At 34.4% G+C, this 22,127-nt stretch overlaps 1 protein-coding gene across 1 annotated transcript in view; it reads right to left on the minus strand.

The window, feature by feature from the left end:
• L (zinc finger protein Lobe) overlaps positions 1 to 22,127 on the minus strand; it is a 155,558-nt gene that overhangs the window by 10,069 nt on the left and 123,362 nt on the right. Inside the window, exons 4-5 of the mRNA XM_090169687.1 lie at positions 20,571 to 21,029; positions 6,263 to 6,514 (exon numbers count right to left, since the gene is read on the minus strand). Of these exons, the coding sequence (XP_090025813.1) occupies positions 6,263 to 6,514; positions 20,571 to 21,029 (711 nt within the window). The remainder of the gene's footprint in view (positions 1 to 6,262; positions 6,515 to 20,570; positions 21,030 to 22,127) is intronic.

The following is a 22,127-nucleotide window of genomic DNA, read 5'->3' on the forward strand; positions in this document are numbered from 1 at the left end:
GTCACATCAAAATCGGGTTGGTGTCTCACGTTCACGAGCAGACCTGTGTTGCTTAAGCTAGAAGTTAAAGCGGATAGACGCATTCACATATTGCCTACAGGGAAATATGCAAAAAGGGGCGAAATCCACCCGAGGTACCTTCCTATTTAATAATGTTTGAGGTAGATGGCAACACTATAAAGTTTATGAAAAATAAACTTTTTAAAAAGTTATTAATTAATTACTAAATTATAGTACTTTAAATTCTTATTAAAAATATATAATTTTTGTAATTTAAATTAACAATTAATATTTTAACAGTAGTTAACACTCTCCGCCATAGATGGCACTATAATACGATTTTAAACTATCCAATCAGGGAAGAGAATTTTGTATTTTAAATCTCGACAAAAAACCGTTCTCCACTAAAAACTGAAAATTTTCAACCAATCGTTGAAAATCAAAATTATGACGTCATGCTGCTATCAGAGCGCCATCTACTAACAAATAACGCCATCACCACGTTACCTCGGATGAATTTTACCCCTTTATAGTCGTCTTTGCCCGTTAAAAATTGTAAATCGATCTATAGGTATAATAAAATGGGCAGTCTAGTTCTTATTTTTCGCTATTGTTACTAAGATCCGAATTGACAAACGTAATACCATAAGTAACATAATAGGCATAAGTATGACACTTCCTGTTGTTACAATGCTAATTTTCTAACCGAACCTCTTTTCAACACTGACTTGGAAACGCGACTGAATTGATAAGGAGGTGTTTATTGCCGATTTTGTTCAAAATCGGGGATAATGTGGACCATTATGAGATATGAAATTTCCAAAAAAGAGACTTTGCACTACCCATTCGATTTGCCATGGCAACCGAATGTTTTTCACCACTTAAAACAAAAAATCAGATTTTTTCCTTATTTTACCCAAAAAATGTTCCAATTTACCCAAACTTAATTTACCTTAATGTGATCTAAATTACCCATTTCGTGAATTTCATATTTTTTTAAAATTTTCTTTAAACCGAGAAAATCCCATGCTTTTTTAAATTGAGATTTTTTGTTTTAATTGGTCAAAATCATTTTCGGTTACCATAGGAAATCGAATGGGTAGTGCAACGTCTCCTTTTGGGAAATTTCATATCTAATATAGGTCTACATTACGCCCGACTTTGAACCAAATCGGCATTAAACAACTCTGGTACTCCCTTTAAGAGTAGTATATTATCGCCCTTGGCATTAGAATATTTCTATTTGGGGATATTTTTGACACTAGGGGGCTCTGTGCTGAACGAAACCTGGATTGGGCAATAGCTGTGAAAATCAGTTCGGTGATAAACTAGGCTATTTATCATAGTTATTATCTTACTTATGGTACATCGTATTAAAATTTACTTCGTGTAAAAATTACTCTGCATATTAGATAAATGTATTTGTTTAATAAACTTCATTATAAAATATATTTGGTTCCGCATTATTTAGCTTCCAAAATATATCTAATACACTTCAAATAAGACTATAGGCTAGTGTCGAGTCAAATTAAGTTCCTTTAGCTTGGGTGCGTTTTCTTTTGATTCATTATAACTAATTAACTGTGTAATTTAAGGATGATAAATTACGCGAAAAAGTAGATTAGTCCATAATTAAAAGGGATAATATAGCTAAATCCTAAACAAATTTGAAAAAATTAAAAAACTTACTAATAACTCGTACCAATAACAAACAAAAAACGCGAAACTCGGATCAAATAGATCTTCGAGTAATAAAATAAATTAAAAATAAATGAAATAGCCAGAAATTCCAACGGTAGACCGGTTTCGTTCTATTTGGAACTCATCAGTACCGTGCGGGAAATCTGGCTGGCGACTAACAAATCTAAAAGAGAAACTAAGCCTAAACATTAAAAATTTCAAAACGCGTTGCATATAGCACGGTACTGATGAGTTCCAAATAGAATGAAACTTAATGTGTAATTTAAGACTTACCAAACTATTTTAACAACTAAAGAAGGATGTACTATGTACGCGAAAATTACTTTGGCGATTTTAACTACGAAAATTAAAGCATTTTACTGTGAAATGGAACAATAATTTCAACGAACCCTTTTAAATAATCATAAGATCATAGGTGATACTCTCAGCCAAGCGTTGTTGAAAGATAATTTCCATAGAAAGGAGTTCGATCCTCACACGCGAAATTATAATTAATCACCAAGACAATTTAATTTTCACCCCCTTTAAAAGGGCACACGATTCACATTAATTCATATACGAATTTAATTGTATTTCTGAATTTTATTTAATAATAAAAAAGATATATTCAAATCAAATAAATTCATTGAAGGGGGAAGAATACAGTAAAAGCCTCTTTTTCGTTCAAGCTGAACGTTTTTGTTTTAACAATTACATAATTGAATTATATTTTTCTTATTAGGCTGAACCTTCCTCTAGTGCTTAAAATAATTTTGATAATTCTTATATTAATAGTTAACGAGATATAAGGTCCTAACTAAAGGGTAGTTTTGGCGCTTGCCCAACGTGTTTAGCTCCGGGGGTCCGAATTAAAACGTAATAACTTAATTACTTTTAAATTTTAAATTGTCACAATTATTTTAAGCACTAAACAAGGGGCTGTTCTACACTTAAATATTAATTTTATAAGTTAAAATACAAAATTAAAAGAGTTCAGCTTGAAATAGCGCGAAAGTAAACAATGGCCACTGTAGTCTTCCCCCTTAAATGTATGACGTATAATCCATATTGCAGCTGACAACGCCAAGTCCATCGCATTTAGGAGCAACAAATACAAGGAGAACGCAGCTAGTTGTGTACAAATTTCATTGGACGAGCCGTTACGCCACTCGTCTTTCGTAATTTTACCCTTCCGACGGCAGCAGGTGCTAAAGCGACTAACCAAGGACAGTATATACATCTACTGTCCTTGGTCTAACCAATGAAAATTGTACACAAGAAAATAGACTACTTTTGACGGGTTGAGTTTTCCTTGTGTGGGGCGCTCCTAGATCCCATACTCCTTCCCCATAAGCAAATAATAGTTTTACCATAAAGTTGTAAAGGCGATTAACCTATTACCGATTAAAGGGTTAATGTATTTATTAGTAAAAGTTTTTAGCCTCGAAGCTAACTGCGAAATTTCATCCATAGACAAATTAAAGTTATATCCTCGAGATATTGCCGAGATAATCAGGCTGGACCACTTAATTCTCGACGTCAGAATGGGTCAATGATTTGATGCTTTTAATCGGACGAATTAGTCGGTAATCTAAAAGGACCCCCACGGCTTCCCCGAAATCATCACCGAATTACGGGTACTAACATCCTATACGATAGTCTACCGATAGTCCGTCCGACCTCGCCACTCATTTGAGAAAGGATGACTTCAAATTCACAGGGGTGTTTTGAAATCCGTAGTTAAGTTTAACGCGATGTCTTGTTTCTTTAGGGTTAATAACGCTTTTTAAATTGACGGCAAAGGCCTACGCCCTAAAAAATACGCTATTATTGAAGAGCATTAAAAACTATAAGGTGACTCGCTACGGGGATGATTTCAAGTCTTTGTCCCTTGTTTCTCAGACTTTTTGAAAGTTATTTGTAAAGCTGGTAAGCCAATTTACAAAATCTAGTTCCGTTTTTATACGTCACTGGTAAATGTATGTTTAACAAAGACCTCACAATTTACGTACATATTAATCAAGCTCCTAAGAAAAAATCACCATATTAATTTACATAGAAAATTCGGCCGTTTACGGTCCAATTTTAGTCGGTGTTACCATAAGTCTATAATATTGTAGCATAAGTTTGTCTCTTTGGGGAATATTTTACTGAGAGCTAGTAACGGAGCGACGTTATCACAAGAAGAAAATATCCCCCTAGCGAGGCGCTGTCAAAGGCTACGTGTGACGCGGGAGCAAGCGGACGCAAAACGGCGACGAAGCCCGTAATGTAGTCTGTCTTGTGAATAGCTCAAAATATAAATTTTGAATGTGAAGAATAGGAAGTTTCACACTTATGTAACAATATTATACACTTATGACGTAATATAATATCCATATAATTATATAAATTAAGGAAGTCATTTATTTAAATACTGAATTTGACTGGTTATTTGTTAAACGCTGCTCTATTGTCGTGAAAATCACTAGCAAATATGCCATACAAATACCTAACTTATTTATAATATTATACACTTATGGTGTTACATATTACTGAAAAAGAACTGTCAACATAAATTCTGCATATCACAACAATTCAAACAAGCATGGAATATTTTTATCGCGAGCTTTAGTGAACCGTCCGTAACTTATATGATCGTTGTTAAACAAATTTAAAATTAAAGCAGAAAAGATTACGGACTTTCGTTTGAAGGGGCCGCTGGAAAAAATAGTCCAAGAGCTTTAAAAATTCCCATACCCTAAAAAACTCGAAAGACCTATTAAAGTTTTAATCGTTTATCACTATACAATTAAGTGTTATAAAAACTCATAGGAGAATTATCAACATGGATAAGTCATTATATTCACGTAATTTCACACCTCATTTTGAGGAAAAAAGCATTTCGACATTGTTTTATAAATTCCGATTTAAGTGACGCTCCAAAGATATTATTAACGGTACCCAAAAGAAAATCCATAAAATTTAAAATCAGCGCAATTAAAAGACGGTATCCTTCGACTGTCCCCTCTGGCTTTGAAATCGTCCATAGCGACTAACTTTATATCACACGATAGCGTTTTTATAGTGTCTTTAATGACTTTTCAATACGAAGACAAAGTCGAGCGTGGAGAAAAAAAAACGTGATTTTATGAAAATTTATAACCTTAAGAGTTTTTAACGATAAACAAAATGATAAGGGTTATCCGAGGGTTGCAGTGTGTTTTTTCATTTAATAAAACGATAACTGTTGATCATTTATTACCAGACAAAATGTCAATAATTTTCTACCGAACGTCGTCACGATTTCGAAAATTGATAGTTTTAAATATATATGTTGGAATTGATATATAAAAGCACGTAGGTTACGCCAGCCAATTTTTCTGTATTTTACGCTCGACAGAATCGATAAATTAAAAAAAAATCAACCATTTATATATTAAATTATAAGGAACAATTCACGATAAAGGAAAGCTTGATAATAATTGAATTAACGAGACCTGACACAGTCCAGATTCACGTTTACATTTAAAAGGGAAGTTCTATAATAATTGAATTAACTATAGATCTACAAAAGAAATAAAAAAATCATACCGTGTTATTAAATATCATTAATCTATTGTTTTATGATAAAAGCGGTTTTTACGAAGTTTTGGCCAGATTGAATTTATTTGTATTTAGGGAGAAAGGCTATGTTGAGACATGGATAGTAGATTTTAGAGGATCGGTATAAAGCCTGGTTTTTAGCCCCCGTAAGCCAATCACACTAAGGGAGTCGTCCAAGGTTATTTGAAAAAAAACAAGTATCGCTAAGAGTGGACGATACTGTTCGAAAAAAGAAAAAAGATAAACACGAAGTACATTTTTACGTCAAAAGGTATTTTTTCACGTTTTTATAGATTAAATTATTGAATTAAAAAACCAAAATTACAAATTACTAAAATATAAAGCGCAAAAATTACGTAACAATGTCAACCGCATTAGACTGCCATTTTGAAATTTGAAGATCACGTGGTACAAACGACCTTGCAAGACTCCCTCGGAGTCTCTCGAGCTGATTGATACGTGGGGAGAAATAAAATGCACTGTGGAAGGCTATCGAAAACCTGTCCTCTTAATTTACTGTCCATGGTTGAGAGGTTCCCTGAGTCGTAGTTTTTCCCGCCACGAGAGGGTGTCAAAGAATCCCGTACACTCCAAAAACTCCAAAATCCAGCCTGGATTTCTTCAAAATACGGCAAGAAATCCGTCGTGAAATCCCGAAATAAAGAGATAAACCGCGAAACCCGACGATAAACCCCGAAGATAAACCCCGAAACCCGACGACAAATCCCGAAACCCGACGAAAAATAACGAAATACGGGACAAATCTTGAAATCCAGCATGAAATTCCGGATTTAAAAATCCCGTACACATTTTTGGTGAATGTCCAACCCCTCGCACCGCCGTGTATCGGAAGTCATCAGCTTTTAAGACCCACCAATTAGATAATTAGATAATTAGGTACCGTGCTGATTTGATTATTTTTAATTGTCATTCTCTCGAAGCAGAAATAACATACATTCTTGGTAATATTTGTTATTGGCAAGATTATCGGTCTCACCTTGAGATGTTTCTCGTACGCTTGGCTGTTGGGGAAATCCTCTCTGCAAAGCAAACAGGCATTCCGGTGTACGTGGTCTACGTGGACACGAAGAGCGTCCGGACCGGGACACAAGTAGTTGCACATGGCGCACGGAAGCAGAAAGGGTGACGTGGACGAAGACGAACTGCCTCCTCCGTGAAGTTGATGCAAAGAAGCCGGCGAGATCAAAGGCGACAATCGGCTTCGTTCTCTGTGCATTTCTCCGTGAACCTGTTCAAAATTAAAAGCAAAATTAAACCTCGCTTTATCGATAATTGGAAGAGAAACATCCTTAAATTGCCCACATAAATTGCCCACATAAATTGCCCACATAAATTGCCCACATAAATTGCCCACATAAATTGCCCACATAAATTGCCCACATAAATTGCCCACATAAATTGCCCACATAAATTGCCCACATAAATTGCCCACATAAATTGCCCACATAAATTGCCCACATAAATTGCCCACATAAATTGCCCACATAAATTGCCCACATAAATGGCGAAATGTTTATACTCGATGGAATATATATATATTTATTTAATTTTAATTTAGTTTATTACTCGAAGATCTATTTGATCGGAGTTTCGCGTTTTTTGCTCGAAGACCTATTGGGTACGAGTTAGTAGTAAGTTAAATTTCTTCAAATTTGTTTAGGATTTAGCTATATTATCCCTTTTAATTATGGACTAATCTACTTTTTCGCGTATTTTATCATCGGAATATATATATTACGCGAGATTTAACGAATATATTCGTCGTTAATTTCCACGACCGCTGCTTGACGTAGGTTTTTTGTAAGCGAGATTTAACAAATCAATATTGACGTAGGACATTTTTTAATATAAGGCAAATCAATAGGGGTAATCGATGTCCATTACTCCATTTGCAATTAATATAAAAGAGGCTAGTACTCATCGATTGACATTTCAACTTTTACAAAAAAGCTAATGACCATAAATTATCATTTGCATTTGTATGAAAGAAGATAATAGTTATCGATGTCGAGATGATAATAGTTATCGATGTCGAGATGATAATAGTTATCGATGTCCAGAAGATAACAGTTATCGATGTTCAGAAGATAATAGTTATCGATGTCCAGAAGATAATAGTTATCGATGTCCAGAAGATAATAGTTATCGATGTCCAGAAGATAATACTTATCGATGATTCAGAAGATAGTTATCGATGATTCAGAAGATAATAGTTATCGATGTCCAGAAGATAATAGTTATCGATGTCCAGAAGATAATAGTTATCGATGTCCAGAAGATAATAATTATCGATGTCCAGAAGATAGTTATCAATGTCCAGAAGATAGTTATCAATGTCCAGAAGATAGTTATCAATGTCCAGAAGATAGTTATCAATGTCCAGAAGATAGTTATCAATGTCCAGAAGATAGTTATCAATGTCCAGAAGATAGTTATCAATGTCCAGAAGATAGTTATCAATGTCCAGAAGATAGTTATCAATGTCCAGAAGATAGTTATCAATGTCCAGAAGATAGTTATCAATGTCCAGAAGATAGTTATCAATGTCCAGAAGATAGTTATCAATGTCCAGAAGATAGTTATCAATGTCCAGAAGATAGTTATCAATGTCCAGAAGATAGTTATCAATGTCCAGAAGATAGTTATCAATGTCCAGAAGATAGTTATCAATGTCCAGAAGATAGTTATCAATGTCCAGAAGATAATAGTTATCGATATCCATTTAAAGATAAATTAAAGAAATGCATTGTAACCCGGCCACCTAAATTAATAGTTTAAAAGTTGCTTGATGACATAGGCCTAAGATGGTGCCTTGGATATTAGCCCAACTGATTATTATCAAATCAAGCTAATGGTCATCGATATCAAATTACATTTGCGTGAATGAAGCTAATGATCTATGACCAATCATGTTTCCACGAAGGAAACCTTAAAGCTAATGACCATCGAGTAATTTTTTTTCATAATACCATTTCCAAGAAAATCTACGAACTGTTGATTAAACAATTTCAGTATCCAAAGATAACCACCTAGTAAATACTTCTAATTACAGATCATGAAACCGCGGGTCGATCCACACCTTTATAGACGTACGGATTATCCATCACAATTGAAAAAAATGCTTAAGACATAAATGTGGAAAAGAAGAAGGCTGTTTTGAATAGACGCTATTTAATTAAAAAGCGTTATTTCCAAATAATACCGTTGTTTGCGAAAAAAAACCCTAACACCGGGGTAGGTTCCTTTCGTGTTTCGATCTTCGTAGAAATAAGACCGTCAGCCGTAAAAAACGCCATGCCAATCAAAGCCCACGCACCGTTTCACGCCCATGCTCGCCCACTACGTTCACCCGCTACTACAACCACAAAATAGCCAATCGGGTACAGTCTTCAACGGTTGAATGCGGTTCGAAATACCAGGTAGGCGGTAGAATCAACAATATCAAAGCGAAATAATCTGGAAGCTGCGAAAACGCGAGCTACATCGCGTTATTTATCTTGTTTCCCCACAAAATGATTTATAGGATTTTTACCGTATTTTTTAAACTAAGATTTTTCTTTTATACTTATATATAGATTTATATATATCCGTGGCTATAGCTAGATTAGTTGGGAGGAATTTTTTGCGCCTATTTTTATGCCTTGGCTGATTCCGAAATAGCCATCATTAACGTCTGACACATTGCGATTTTCGTAATGCGCGGTTGCCTCGCGTTTAAAGCGCGATAAACGTAGTCAGAAGCATCAACTGCTAAAAATACATATTTATCTCTCTCTTTGGGTTATAGATGTCGCCACTAATTACAGGCGTGGCCCGCGCGAAATGGGTTCATTTTTTAATTCCTGATTCGTTAAGAAGATTTTGCAAAATTATACGTTTATTTTTCCCAAATACGATTGTAAAAGATTAATCGAGCTTTGTAATATTGTTAGGGCTGGCTCGATAAATGGATGACGTCAGAGCCAGGCACCGAAATCCTTTCATTTTTAATACACTATACCCAAAAATCTGACGTATGAATAAATTTATATCATTACGGATCTTTTTGAGTGTTTTAAGCTAATAAAATGGCCTGAATCATAAAACACTTCCGTAATAGTTTTTCAAAAGTCCGAGTTTTCTGTTAAATTTTTTTTCGCAACGACCTTTTTAATTTACGGACAGTTCGATCAAGCTCACCAAGAAAAAAATTAACGTTAATTATCATAGACATTTTTAGTATTTACGGTCCAATTTAAGTTGCTGTTGTAATTTGTAGAATGTGAACCTAATTGTGACGAACACGAAACTGAAACATAAATATGTTTACGTAAGCACGACGCAAAAATTAACTGAAAATTTAACTATAGGCAGTATAATTTGCAGTGACACCGCGGCCAAGTGTTTTTTTAAACGCATTTTGTATTATCTCGTTTGAAATCTGACTGAGATGGCACTGTGGTAGAATTTCGAATGGCAGAAAATATTTACGTTTTGGAGTGTGTCAAATTACGAAACGTAAGCGAATAATTTAATTTTTAGTTTACGGTTTCTAACTATATTTCCGTGACATTCTATGTAAGTGCCGTCCAGGCTTAATAATAACCAGGGATAAAATTGCTTGAGTGATTGAACCAAAATGAAACAGTAAATTACACATTTCGTCAGTGACCCTAACATTGGTTTACCCGTTATGCAAATAAACTCAAAGGCCTTGGTCTTGCATTAAAATAATATTAAATTAATGATTTCTAAGTTGATATTGGCAAAGAATTAGTATTGGACACGTTGGAAAATAAGAAAATAATAAAATAAGCCTAGAGTTCTAATTAAAATATTATATTGAGAGTGTGGGATTTGGTGGTTTCTAGGTTATATCATTCGCGGGTTCTTAGTAGTCGCGATAGACTCCATCGCCATCTCTATTTCATCAAAGAACTAAAAGCTACCTATGTGAGAAAATTCAGCTGGCGAGAGTGCGTTTAACATAAGAACAATAAGTATGACAATTAGCAAAACATTTATCCGAACTAATTTTCAGAGCTATTGAGCAAGCTAGGTTTAGTTCTGCAGAGAGCCCCCTAGTGTCTAAATATGTCCAAAGCAAACTATACTACTACCAAGGACGATAGTACAAAACTCACAATAGACCATTCTATAAAATACTACTTATGTGGTTATTTACTTTTGTGTATAGAGAGGCAGAAGGTTTGGCCCGATTTTTCATGAACCAGGGAGGCTCAATAAAGGATTATCTGGCAAACCTGCTAACGTAGTTTTCTAGATAAATAGTGGAATTTTTTATCAAAATCTTACTCATTTAACGGATTATAGTTTTATACAATCCATTATAAGTAGTTAATTAACTACATCTCATTAATTTTGTAAATAGTTCAGTTAAGGACTTACTATATTTTGAAATATACTACCTTAACTTAGGCTACCTTAGCTATATTTTGAAAATCAACTTTATGGGTGACACTTCAGAAAATACCAATCAAATAGGAATGAGCATAGGTCAAAATTTTAATACCAGATAATAAATAATATTGCAAGTCCTACTGAAGTAGCGCTATGTTGTCTTTGGGAAAATATTTGGCCTGTTTAGATAGGAATTTATAGAAAGGACCTATTATCAGTTCGTACGAGTCCTCAATTCGGAGTTTGGTGAGAATGTTAGTGTTGAAAACCGTTCGGTAAGAAATTTACCATTAAAACAATTAGGCCTACGTTACTAAGTTAACTTTGTTTTACTAAATAAAATAAGAAAATTCTGTAATTTTAGGGTTAAACAATGAAATATAAAAATCACAAAAGGAAATATAAAATAATTCTTGACTTTAATTTACCTGTTCTACAGGTTGTAGGCGCTTATTCTCTTTAATAAATTAATTGGCGTAAGCCACTACTTAACAAGCCCCATAAATATTATTTGTCAAATAATTGAACGTTTGACTCATTAAAACCCCTAAAACAGGGTCACCAGGAGGTCCCCCCTCACCCTAATAAAACCGGCCACCTTTTTAATTTCGCCGATTTAATTTGTGATCTAACGGGCCCCTTAATTGCGCCAATGTCATCTCCTTAACAAGCTAACCCCCTCTCCCCTCCGTTAATACTATACTAATTTAGTCATTAAGTATAGGACCAACGGAGCAGTCACTATCATGTTTTATCTATCTCCGCCAATTCCGAATTTCACAAGTCCCCAAACCACAATTTTATGTCGGCGATCGCCGGTAATTGGCAAAAACGAAATCTCGACTTGTGTTTAACATTTTAGAACCATTTTTCATTAGTGTCGCAAAATATAAGAGTCTCCCTCTATTAACGATCGTTTCGATATCGCCTAGGTGTTTCAAGGGCCCCAAAATGTTTGGAAAATTAATTCGTGCCCTTAATTATAATGGAAAATACTGAGAATCGTTTCGAAAATATCGTTCTTGGAATTTTTTGGAGTTATTGATTGGCTGGGCGAATTTCTAGTAGATTTTTTTTGTGGTATGTGTATGGAATAACTAACGATCGAAAAAGGTAGACATTTTTGCAATACGTCAACTGGTATAACTTTCTTATAAACTATAATGAAACGTACTTTTTGAAAAATTTAATTAAAATATTTATACCTCTAACATACTTTTTTAAATCAAATAGATTAATTCATATTAAATAATTATTTTGAAATTAAAATATTAGGTTCTTTATAGTTTGTCTAAGATCAAAGTGCAGTAAAGTGTAGTATTATTTCGCATCAACAAAATGGACGACTTCGTAATAGTATTTTTAGGTGTATAAACATCAACGTATTCTGTATGGAAAACTCGTTACAATTTGAGCAAGCACTTGCATTTTTTAAAAGTTTAAAGGGAATATAACATCAACAACTAAGGTTATATTCCCTTTAATAATAACCTTCGTCGTTCGGCTAAGATCAAAGTGTAGTGTCTTTTGGCTAAGATCAAAGTGTAGTGTCTTTTGGTTAAGATCAAAGTGTAGTGTCTTTTGGCTAAGATCAAAGTGTAGTGTCTTTTGGTTAAGATCAAAGTGTAGTGTCTTTTGGTTAAGATCAAAGTGTAGTGTCTTTTGGTTAAGATCAAAGTGTAGTGTCTTTTGGTTAAGATCAAAGTGTAGTGTCTTTTGGTTAAGATCAAAGTGTAGTGTCTTTTAACTAAGATCAAAGTGTAGTGTCTTTTAACTAAGATCAAAGTGTAGTGCCTTTTAACTAAGATCAAAGTGTAGTGTCTTTTGGCTAAGATCAAAGTGTAGTGTCTTTTGGCTAAGATCAAAGTGTAGTGTCTTTTGGTTAAGATCAAAGTGTAGTGTCTTTTGGTTAAGATCAAAGTGTAGTGTCTTTTGGTTAAGATCAAAGTGTAGTGTCTTTTGGTTAAGATCAAAGTGTAGTGTCTTTGGCTAAGATCAAAGTGTAGTGTCTTTGGCTAAGATCAAAGTGTAGTGTCTTTGGCTAAGATCAAAGTGTAGTGTCTTTGGCTAAGATCAAAGTGTACTGTCTTTGGCTAAGATCAAAGTGTACTGTCTTTTGGCTAAGATCAAAGTGTACTGTCTTTTGGCTAAGATCAAACTGTAGTGTCTTGGCTAAGATCAAAGTGCAGTGTCTTGGCTAAGATCAAAGTGCAGTGTCTTTTGGTTAAGATCAAAGTGCAGTGTCTTTTGGTTAAGATCAAAGTGTAGTGTCTTTTGGTTAAGATCAAAGTGTAGTGTCTTTTGGTTAAGATCAAAGTGTAGTGTCTTTTGGTTAAGATCAAAGTGTAGTGTCTTTTGGTTAAGATCAAAGTGTAGTGTATTTTGGTTAAGATTAAAGTGTAGTGTCTTTTGGTTAAGATCAAAGTGTAGTGTCTTTTGGTTAAGATCAAAGTGTAGTGTCTTTTGGTTAAGATCAAAGTGTAGTGTCTTTTGGTTAAGATCAAAGTGTAGTGTCTTTTGGTTAAGATCAAAGTGTAGTGTCTTTTGGTTAAGATCAAAGTGTAGTGTCTTTTGGCTAAGATCAAAGTGTAGTGTCTTTGGCTAAGATCAAAGTGTAGTGTCTTTGGCTAAGATCAAAGTGTAGTGTCTTTGGCTAAGATCAAAGTGTAGTGTCTTTTGGCTAAGATCAAAGTGTAGTGTCTTTTCGCATTAAAAAAATCACCACGCCCTGGATTGAAATTGCATTCATACGATAATCAGGTGAATAGTTGCACCGTATATTCAACTAATTAACTAAATTAATTTGTAAATAGTTTATAGGTCCTTAATTATATCAACAGTGGAGATCTTAATAATTAATAGAACGTGAAAACGGCTAAGCGGTTTCTTGTTAATAAACACTAGTTTATAATACTAATTAGGTACCCACAAAATTACAAACGATAATTATCCGAACAATTGCAGACTGGTTTTAATATTAAAAGAGGTTAAGCTCGACAACGAAACGTGGAGAGAGAACGCCTAATTTCTTTACATTTCTTTTCAATAAATATGCTTAAAAAAACCTTACGTGGGTGCGAAATACCGAAATAATCATAATTAACTAATTTGGCAAATGAAATTTACCCTCATAAAATGAGCGCTATTCTTAAAACAGGCTTAAACTACAGCCATTCAAACATCACAATTACAATAATATTAAGGGGCGGGAGAAGCTTAACATAGAAAGGAACACGAAATAATGATTGTCACAGCGCGTCAAAAGCAAAATACAAATCCGGAATGGTCATTAGATAATTGAGTGTCCTCGGTCTGTGGCTAATTGGCAGCCCGAGGGTGTTCTTCTAATGCGAGAAGGAACCAACCAACCCCTCTCCTCTATTTAATTGCTCCTAAAGATACATCCTTTAAAAAGCCATTAAATTAAAGACTGTATTAATTTAAAGCCATTTTTCTCGCCACTAATGACCGCCTCTTACGAAATGTACATTCGCTATATGGAGAAAACTAGACAACCAACAATCTTAAATACTTTCTTAATGAATTGTAGTCATGATGTATATAGGGAGACCATCATGGAAGCAACGCTAAAAATCATTTCAATATAGTCATTAATAAATACATTCTTGAATAAGGGCTAGTTTTCACTAGGACCAAAACGCCCGTTCGGTTAGCTTCGACGCAAAAAATCCCCGTTAGGCCTAACACAATATTTTTGCGTCCGCCCTCGCCATCGTCGCGTTTCTGTCCTAGTGAAAACCAGCCTTTAGGCTTAAACAAAGCACTAATAACGCCCGCATTTCGCAAAATAGGGAATAAAATGTTAACCACGAGATCATTTGTAAACGCGGAAAAAGGTTGTTAGTGATATTTAAGAACAAGCGTCTTCTTTAAGTATGACGGACGCGTCCAAATTTGGGAATCGTGGCCCGGGGGGAAAGGATCCTAACCCTTCATCAGATCCCAATCGGCGCTAAATATGATTTCGATGGATTTCGTTAGCCAGGCGAGCATTACATGTTTTACATTATTTTTAAGCGAGTTTTAGTTCCTTTTTTTAAATTTTTATCGTTCGCTCCGGGCGTTTCAAAGAGGGTGAGCGCTTTTTTTGGCGATCACATTGGAGTCGCGGATTATAAATACTAATTGACCGCGAGTATCATTATAAGGCGAACAACTTCTCAAAATGTTGCGCCCCTCTTGTGATTTCGTCTTTCGGAACTTCGGATTTGGCACACGATTCGGGTAACTTATGAAGTGGCGTTTCGTGGGTGGATCAAAGAATTTATACTTTTGAATTCCTCAATATAAAAATTAACCCTCGAATGGAAGGCAGATTTTGAGTACAAGGTGACCACAGGAAACCCTCCAATTTGTATTAGGAAAAATAGGAAATATTTCGTCATTTTATAGGAAATTATAGGAGTAATTTTTAGGTAAATATAGGAAATTATAGAAGTAATTTTTAGGTAAATATTGGAAATTATAAGAGTAATTTTTAGGTAAACATAGGAAATTATAAGAGTAATTTTTAGGTAAATATTGGAAATTATAGGAGTAATTTTTAGGTAAACATAGGAAATTATAAGAGTAATCTTTAGGTAAACATAGGAAATTATAAGAGTAATTTTTAGGTAAACATAGGAAATTATAAGAGTGATTTTTAGATAAATATAGGAAATTATAGGAGTAATTTTTAGGTAAATATAGGAAATTATAGAAGTAATTTTTAGGTAAATATTGGAAATTATAAGAGTAATTTTTAGGTAAACATAGGAAATTATAAGAGTAATTTTTAGGTAAATATTGGAAATTATAGGAGTAATTTTTAGGTAAACATAGGAAATTATAAGAGTAATCTTTAGGTAAACATAGGAAATTATAAGAGTAATTTTTAGGTAAACATAGGAAATTATAAGAGTAATTTTTAGGTAAATATAGGAAATTATAGGAGTAATTTTTAGGTAAATATAGGAAATTAAAGGAGTAATTTTTAGGTTAATATAGGAAATTATAGGAACGTTCAGGTGAATTTATAGGAATAATTTTGATAAAGATAAAACAAATGCTTTTAAAGGAATTTTGGTTGAATAGAAATATTGAATATGAAAACATCACAGACCTCGTGACTAGATAAATGTATTAAAGTGATATTACATTTTCATTTTAAAATAGCAGCCAGCCGTATAAGCCAATGAAATTAGTGTTTTAGTAAAAGACTGGCCTTTTTGAGCGCCTTCTATCGAATTTTAAAACTATAATGAAATCAAAGTACGATAAATATATCGAAAAATAGGAAAATTGACAAATTATAGGAAATTATAGGAAGATACTCGAAATATAGGATAAATTATAAAATATTTCAAGTGTGGTTTAATATTGTGAGTAAAATATTTGGGTTCATTAACTTTATCAAATGTTAATATTTTCTTAAAATGCATTTCTTTATACATGATAACAGGGATATGTTTTAAATCTAACGGTGAACACGGTCTTCGCAACTTGCTTAAGGCGAAACAAAAATAAGGAAGCCCTTAGAGGTTCAATTTTAATGCTTTAATTTACACTAGAGGGCGTAAAGTTGTGGTTGGAAGTCAATAAACATTTAAACACACTTAAAAAAGGGTTTGAAATTATTCTGTAAATCAGAAATAAATGTGGCAAAAAGAAACACTAAACATTTTTCGTGTCATTCGAATAACTTAAAATCCAATTTTTTTACGGTAGTATCCATATAGTTCCTTACGAAAACGACCCGATTCAACAGTTCAAATTTGGATCTAACTTGTAAGTCTAATCAAGACCCGCAATTGTTTTTGTATAAAGCAATTTTGATCAAATGTTAATCGATTTGAATTTTATGCGTTGTAATTGAATCAAATAAAACACATTTTGTATACAAATTTCTACCTAAAATGTTTAATATCATTTTAGAAACCAATTTGTTTTACCATTTTCGTAAGGGAGGTATTTGTAATACCTAACCAGTGTTCCTAAAAAGCCACCTTTTTGGAGAAAAATCCAGGCCAGTGGCAAACAGTGGCAAATAGTGGAAAATTGGCAGAAAGTGGCAAATAGTGGAAAATTGGCAGAAAGTGGCAAATAGTGGAAAACTGGCAGAGAGTGGCAAAATAGAGGAAAATTGGCAGAAAGTGGCAAATAGTGGAAAATTGGCAGAAAGTAGCAAATAGTGGAAAATTGGCAGAGAGTGGCAAATAGTGGAAAATTGGCAGAGAGTGGCAAAATAGAGGAAAATTGGCAGAAAGTGGCAAATAGTGGAAAATTGGCAGAAAGTGGCAAATAGTGGAAAATTGGCAGAAAGTGGCAAATAGTGGAAAATTGGCAGAAAGTGCCAAATAGTGGAAAATTGGCAGAAAGTGGCAAATAGTGGGAAATTGGCAGAAAGTGGCAAATAGTGGAAAATTGGCAGATAGTGGCAAATAGTGGAAAATTGGCAGATAGTGGCAAATAGTGGAAAATTGGCAGAGAGTGGCAAAATAGAGGAAAATTGGCAGAAAGTGGCAAATAGTGGAAAATTGGCAGAAAGTGGCAAATAGTGGAAAATTGGCAAATAGTGGCAAATAGTGGGAAATTGGCAAATAGTGGGAAATTGGCAGAAAGTGGCAAATAGTGGAAAATTGGCAGAGAGTGGCAAATAGTGGAAAATTGGCAGAGTGGCCAATAGTGGAAAATTGGCAAAAAGTGGCAAATAGTGGAAAATTGGCAAAAAGTGGCAAATAGGGGAAAATTTTCAAAAAGTCACAAATAGTAGCTAATACAAAAATTGCATTCCAAAGTTTAAAAAAGTAATTGGAATAAAATTTTTAAGAAGTGTATTGTAAATATATTGTTAGAATTAATTATTCCAAAAAATTAGCAGACTATTCTAATGTTAATCAGAATCTGACCATTCCAATGCATATATATATATTTGCCTTAAGTAGCCCAAATCTGAAATTTATGTCTTAAAATATTTTATTATTATTTTATAATTTTCTGTGGTAAAAATATTTACCGCCCTTTTTTGGACAGATTGGCCACTAAATCAGGGTGTACAGGGAAAGGCTTTGAAAATTTTATTGGAAAATAGGAATTTTAGAGGCGAATTATAGGAAAATATAGGAAATAAAATAGGCGAATTATAGGAAAATATAGGAAACTAAATAGGAAAATTATAGGAACATATAGGACAGTATAGGGTATAAGGTAATTATTGCATATCGGTATACTTCGACTAAAATCACCTAGAATATTGATAATAATAAATAATAATCAGCTATAGCTAATACCCAAGGCACCACCTTAGGCCCAAGTCATCAAGCGACTTTTAAAGCCATTAATTCAGGTGGCTGGGTTACGATGCGTAGGAGGGTGGTGGCAAGCCCTTCAAGCCACGCGAGCCAACAGCTCCCTGCACTAACTATTAACGTTAATAATTTTTTGTACAAGTTCTTTCACTATCAAAAGAGCGTGAAATTATAGGAAAATATAGGAAAATAGGTGAAAATAAAGGCATTTATAAGATGGCAATCAAAATATAGGAAAATATAGGAAATATAGGAAGTCTGCTAAATTCATTTTTGTCCAGGTCAGAATTTTCCACTATTTTAAACACTATTGTCCACCTGGAATTTTTCACCTTGGAACACTGTACGTATCGTGTGAAACAGCATTTATCCATTGGCCATCTCGTTTGATATTTTCAGCAACGGAGGCCCTGTTGAGATGGGTGGTTGATACAGCGCAGTGAAGGGTTACACCAGCATCAGAAGGGCGCGGTCCCCGCTTACAAATCCATGCATTATGCATTAGAACAGCGAAGGGTGCAAAAAGCGATCTCTTCCCAAAAAAAATCATCCCGACGCTAGCGCCGCTCTACGACCGAAAACGACATTATACCTTTCATATTTTATAGATCTTTCAAAACTACGTAATTATAGTTTTCAATTCGAGGTCTCATGACTACCAGCAATATTATATACAACCAAGAGCGGATGAAAGCGCGCAACGAGGCGGGCGGTAAGAGTTCAGTCTGCGCCTTTCGTTTTTACACCCAAACGCTAACCGGGCCTCGCCGTCACTTTAAACGAAAAATGCCAAAGAAGTATTTTAAATAAAAATAAAAAAGTAAAAAAAAATTGGAGGGGTGTAAGGTGGGTCCTAGAGGGTCGCCCACTAAAATGTGTCAGTGGGTAAATTGTCTATGGACAGTTTTGATAATTTATCTTATAGCCTATAGGTTCTATATACAATTTTTCCTTTTTTTTAATTTTAAATCGCTTTTTTCGAAAGCCGCCATGCCGATAAACAATCTACGATTTTGATAAAATTATCGGGGTAAGGGCTGGGTTCGATCGGTCGCGGAATCGCTTATATTTTTACATAGGGGTTTGATTAACTCTTAATCGGTCGACCCGCCGACGGAGAAAGTGGGCTACGGAAAGACCGCGTTTCGTATTCGAGACCTTTTGTTTATAAATGATGAATGGCTTCAAAATCAATCGAACACGGGAGAGATGGAGGGGCTCGCTAACCTTTATTTAATAGAAGAGTTTAATAGCGCTTTCACGAGGACGTGTTACGCTAAAGAGATATTTCACGTTCATACGGAATTGCCACGTTGAAAGGAAGGACTTTCGTAATTGATAATAGTTGGCCTTACGAAAATGGTAGATAAAATTTTCGAAATTTGATCAAAATGTGATCAAAAGAAGTGGTATTTGATCGAAATATAATTTAATCAAATATTTTTTTATCAAACTTTGACCTGAATTTGATTGAAATATAATTTAATCAAATATTTTTTTTATCAAACTTTGATCCGAATTTGAGCAAATCTTACTTGATCAAATGTCATTTGATAAGAATATGATAAAATTTAATGTGATCAAATACAATTTGATCAAATTTTGAAAAAAGTTTATTTGATCGGAATTTGATTAATTTTTAATTGATAAAATACCATTTGATCGAAATTTGCTCATCTTTTACTTGCTAAATAACAGATCAGAATTTGAGTAAATTTTACTTTTACTTTTACGAAAACAGAATAGGATGAAGGGTAGTCGCTTCAATAAATAGGTGTACGATTCGCTGATTATCAAGGGAATTCGACTGTGATAAACTTAAACCATTTAGTGATAAATCAATGAAAGTAACATAAAAAGTGTGATAAATCAATGAAAATAACAGAAAAATTGTGATAAATCAATACAAATCCCAGAAAGTTTGATAAATCGAAATAAATAAATAACTGAAAATTGTAATAAATCAATATAAAATCCCAGAAACATTGTGATAAACCAAAATAAATTACCGAAAACATGTGATTAATCAAAATAAATCGCAGAACAATTTTGATAAATCAAAATAAATCACAGAAAAATTGTGATAAATCAATGTAAATCACCGAAAAATTGTGAGAAATCAATGTAAATCACGGAAAATTGTGAGAAATCAATTTAAATCAGAGAAAATTGTGAGAAATCAATGTAAATCACGGAAAATTGTGAGAAATCAATTTAAATCAGAGAAAATTGTGAGAAATCAATGTAAATCACGGAAAATTGTGATAAATTAATATAAATGACGGAAAATTGTGATAAATCACAGAAACATTGGGATAAATCAATATAAATCACAGATAATCACAATTATTTTTGGAAAATCAGATATTAGGTGTATAGGTGACTACCACACGGATTCGGTAGTATCTCTTTAAGAATCTCAAAGAGATCTACATCTACTTTTGTAAACGGTGAGCTATTTCATATTTTAACAAAAACCACGGTTTGGTGAAAATGAAGTTAAATCGAGTTAATTTAACCATATAGATAAATACAAACAAACCCGCAAAACGACAAAGGTAACAAAATAATTCCTACCTGAAGTTCCCTGGCGGTACCGAAGATGGCCGAACACTCCAGACACCTGAAGGTCGGTCCGTCAGTCAAGTTACGATGTCCTCCCAGCCCGCCCGAATGAGACCTGGAACTGTTGTGTCTGTTTCCGTTGCGATGTAGTCCGTGTTGGGGCGAAGGTGCCCCGGCGGGGGAAGGGGTCTGGGTGCCGTCACCTCCCTTCTTGTGGTTCTGCATGTGCGAGGTGAGGGCGGCCGCCGTGTTGTACCCCCGGTTGCAAACGGTGCATTGGAAGGGCTTGGCGTTGTCGTGGGTCTTCAAGTGGATCTTCAAGTGGTCCGAACGCGAGAAAGCGGCTTCACAGTGCGGACACCGGTACTTGCGATCTCCCGTGTGCAGTTTGACGTGCCGGTCTCGGCTCCGTTTGTGTTTGAACAGACGGTGGCAAAAGTCGCACCGGAAAGGCATCTGGTCACCGTGTACCTAAACCATTCGGAAATAAAAAAACGTTTGACCTCTTTTTTTTTTGGTAATCATATAATTTTTTGACAAGGGGAATGGGACATTGATTGTTAATGGTTTTTCGGAGATGTCGCGTTTTATTTTTTATCGAGAGTCTAACGGGTGGCTGATTTACATTAATCCTCTACTTGGAATGCTTATCCTGCCGCGTCGCGTATGGTAAAATCACTGACGGCTTTGGCTCCGCCTACGAGAGAAAAATTAAGCTCTGCGCGCGCTCCCCTCTCACGTTGTTGTTTGTTGAATTAACATCGTGACGTCAATAAAACCGTCAGCCACATCGAGACTAAAATCTTCCGCGATAAGCATTCTAAGTATGGATTCCGGATTAATCATATTATGAATGTAGTTTTTGTAATACAGTTGTCAATGAACTACGGAAATTAGCGTAGGAAGAGCCAAGTAAGGTGTAATAATAATCAGCTAGGCTAAGGGTATAAGGTAATTATTGCATATCGGTATACTTTGACTAAAATCACCTAGAATATTGATAATAATAAATAATAATCAGCTATAGCTAATACCCAAGGCACCAACTTAGGCCTAAGTCATCAAGAGACTTTTGAAGCCACCAAGTCAGGTTCCCGGGTTACAACAAATCTCTATATTTAAACTACTATGTCTATTTTAACCAGGGTAAGAACGCTAGTAGTTATTTATGACCGGGCTAGCCACAACCTTCCAAGATGGTTTAAATTCACCAGTATCGCCGTGAAAAGGTCTTTTGCAATGCGGATTATAAAAAATAGAATATTATTATTTATTTATAATTTATTAATTATCTATAATTTAATGATAGAACTAATCAACCGTGGATCAACAGTAAATAATTTTCTAGTGAACCGCATTCTTCCATTCAAATAACTTACAAGGCTACCGACGATCGGCTAGTTAGACATTTTTTATGATTTTTATAGCGACCATAAACATTACATTTTTATTTTATTTTCCAAGTGAGGAGTTTAAAATTATTAGCAAGTCAACGACCGGAACAGGCCCAAAGAATTTGGTTCTCCCTAAAAACTACTAAAAAATAATACGTAGAAAGAATGCACTATT

Source organism: Leiobunum rupestre, chromosome 3, assembly GCF_980474605.1.
Source record: "Leiobunum rupestre chromosome 3, qqLeiRupe1.1.hap1, whole genome shotgun sequence".
Classification (NCBI taxonomy): Eukaryota; Metazoa; Arthropoda; class Arachnida; order Opiliones; family Sclerosomatidae; genus Leiobunum; species Leiobunum rupestre.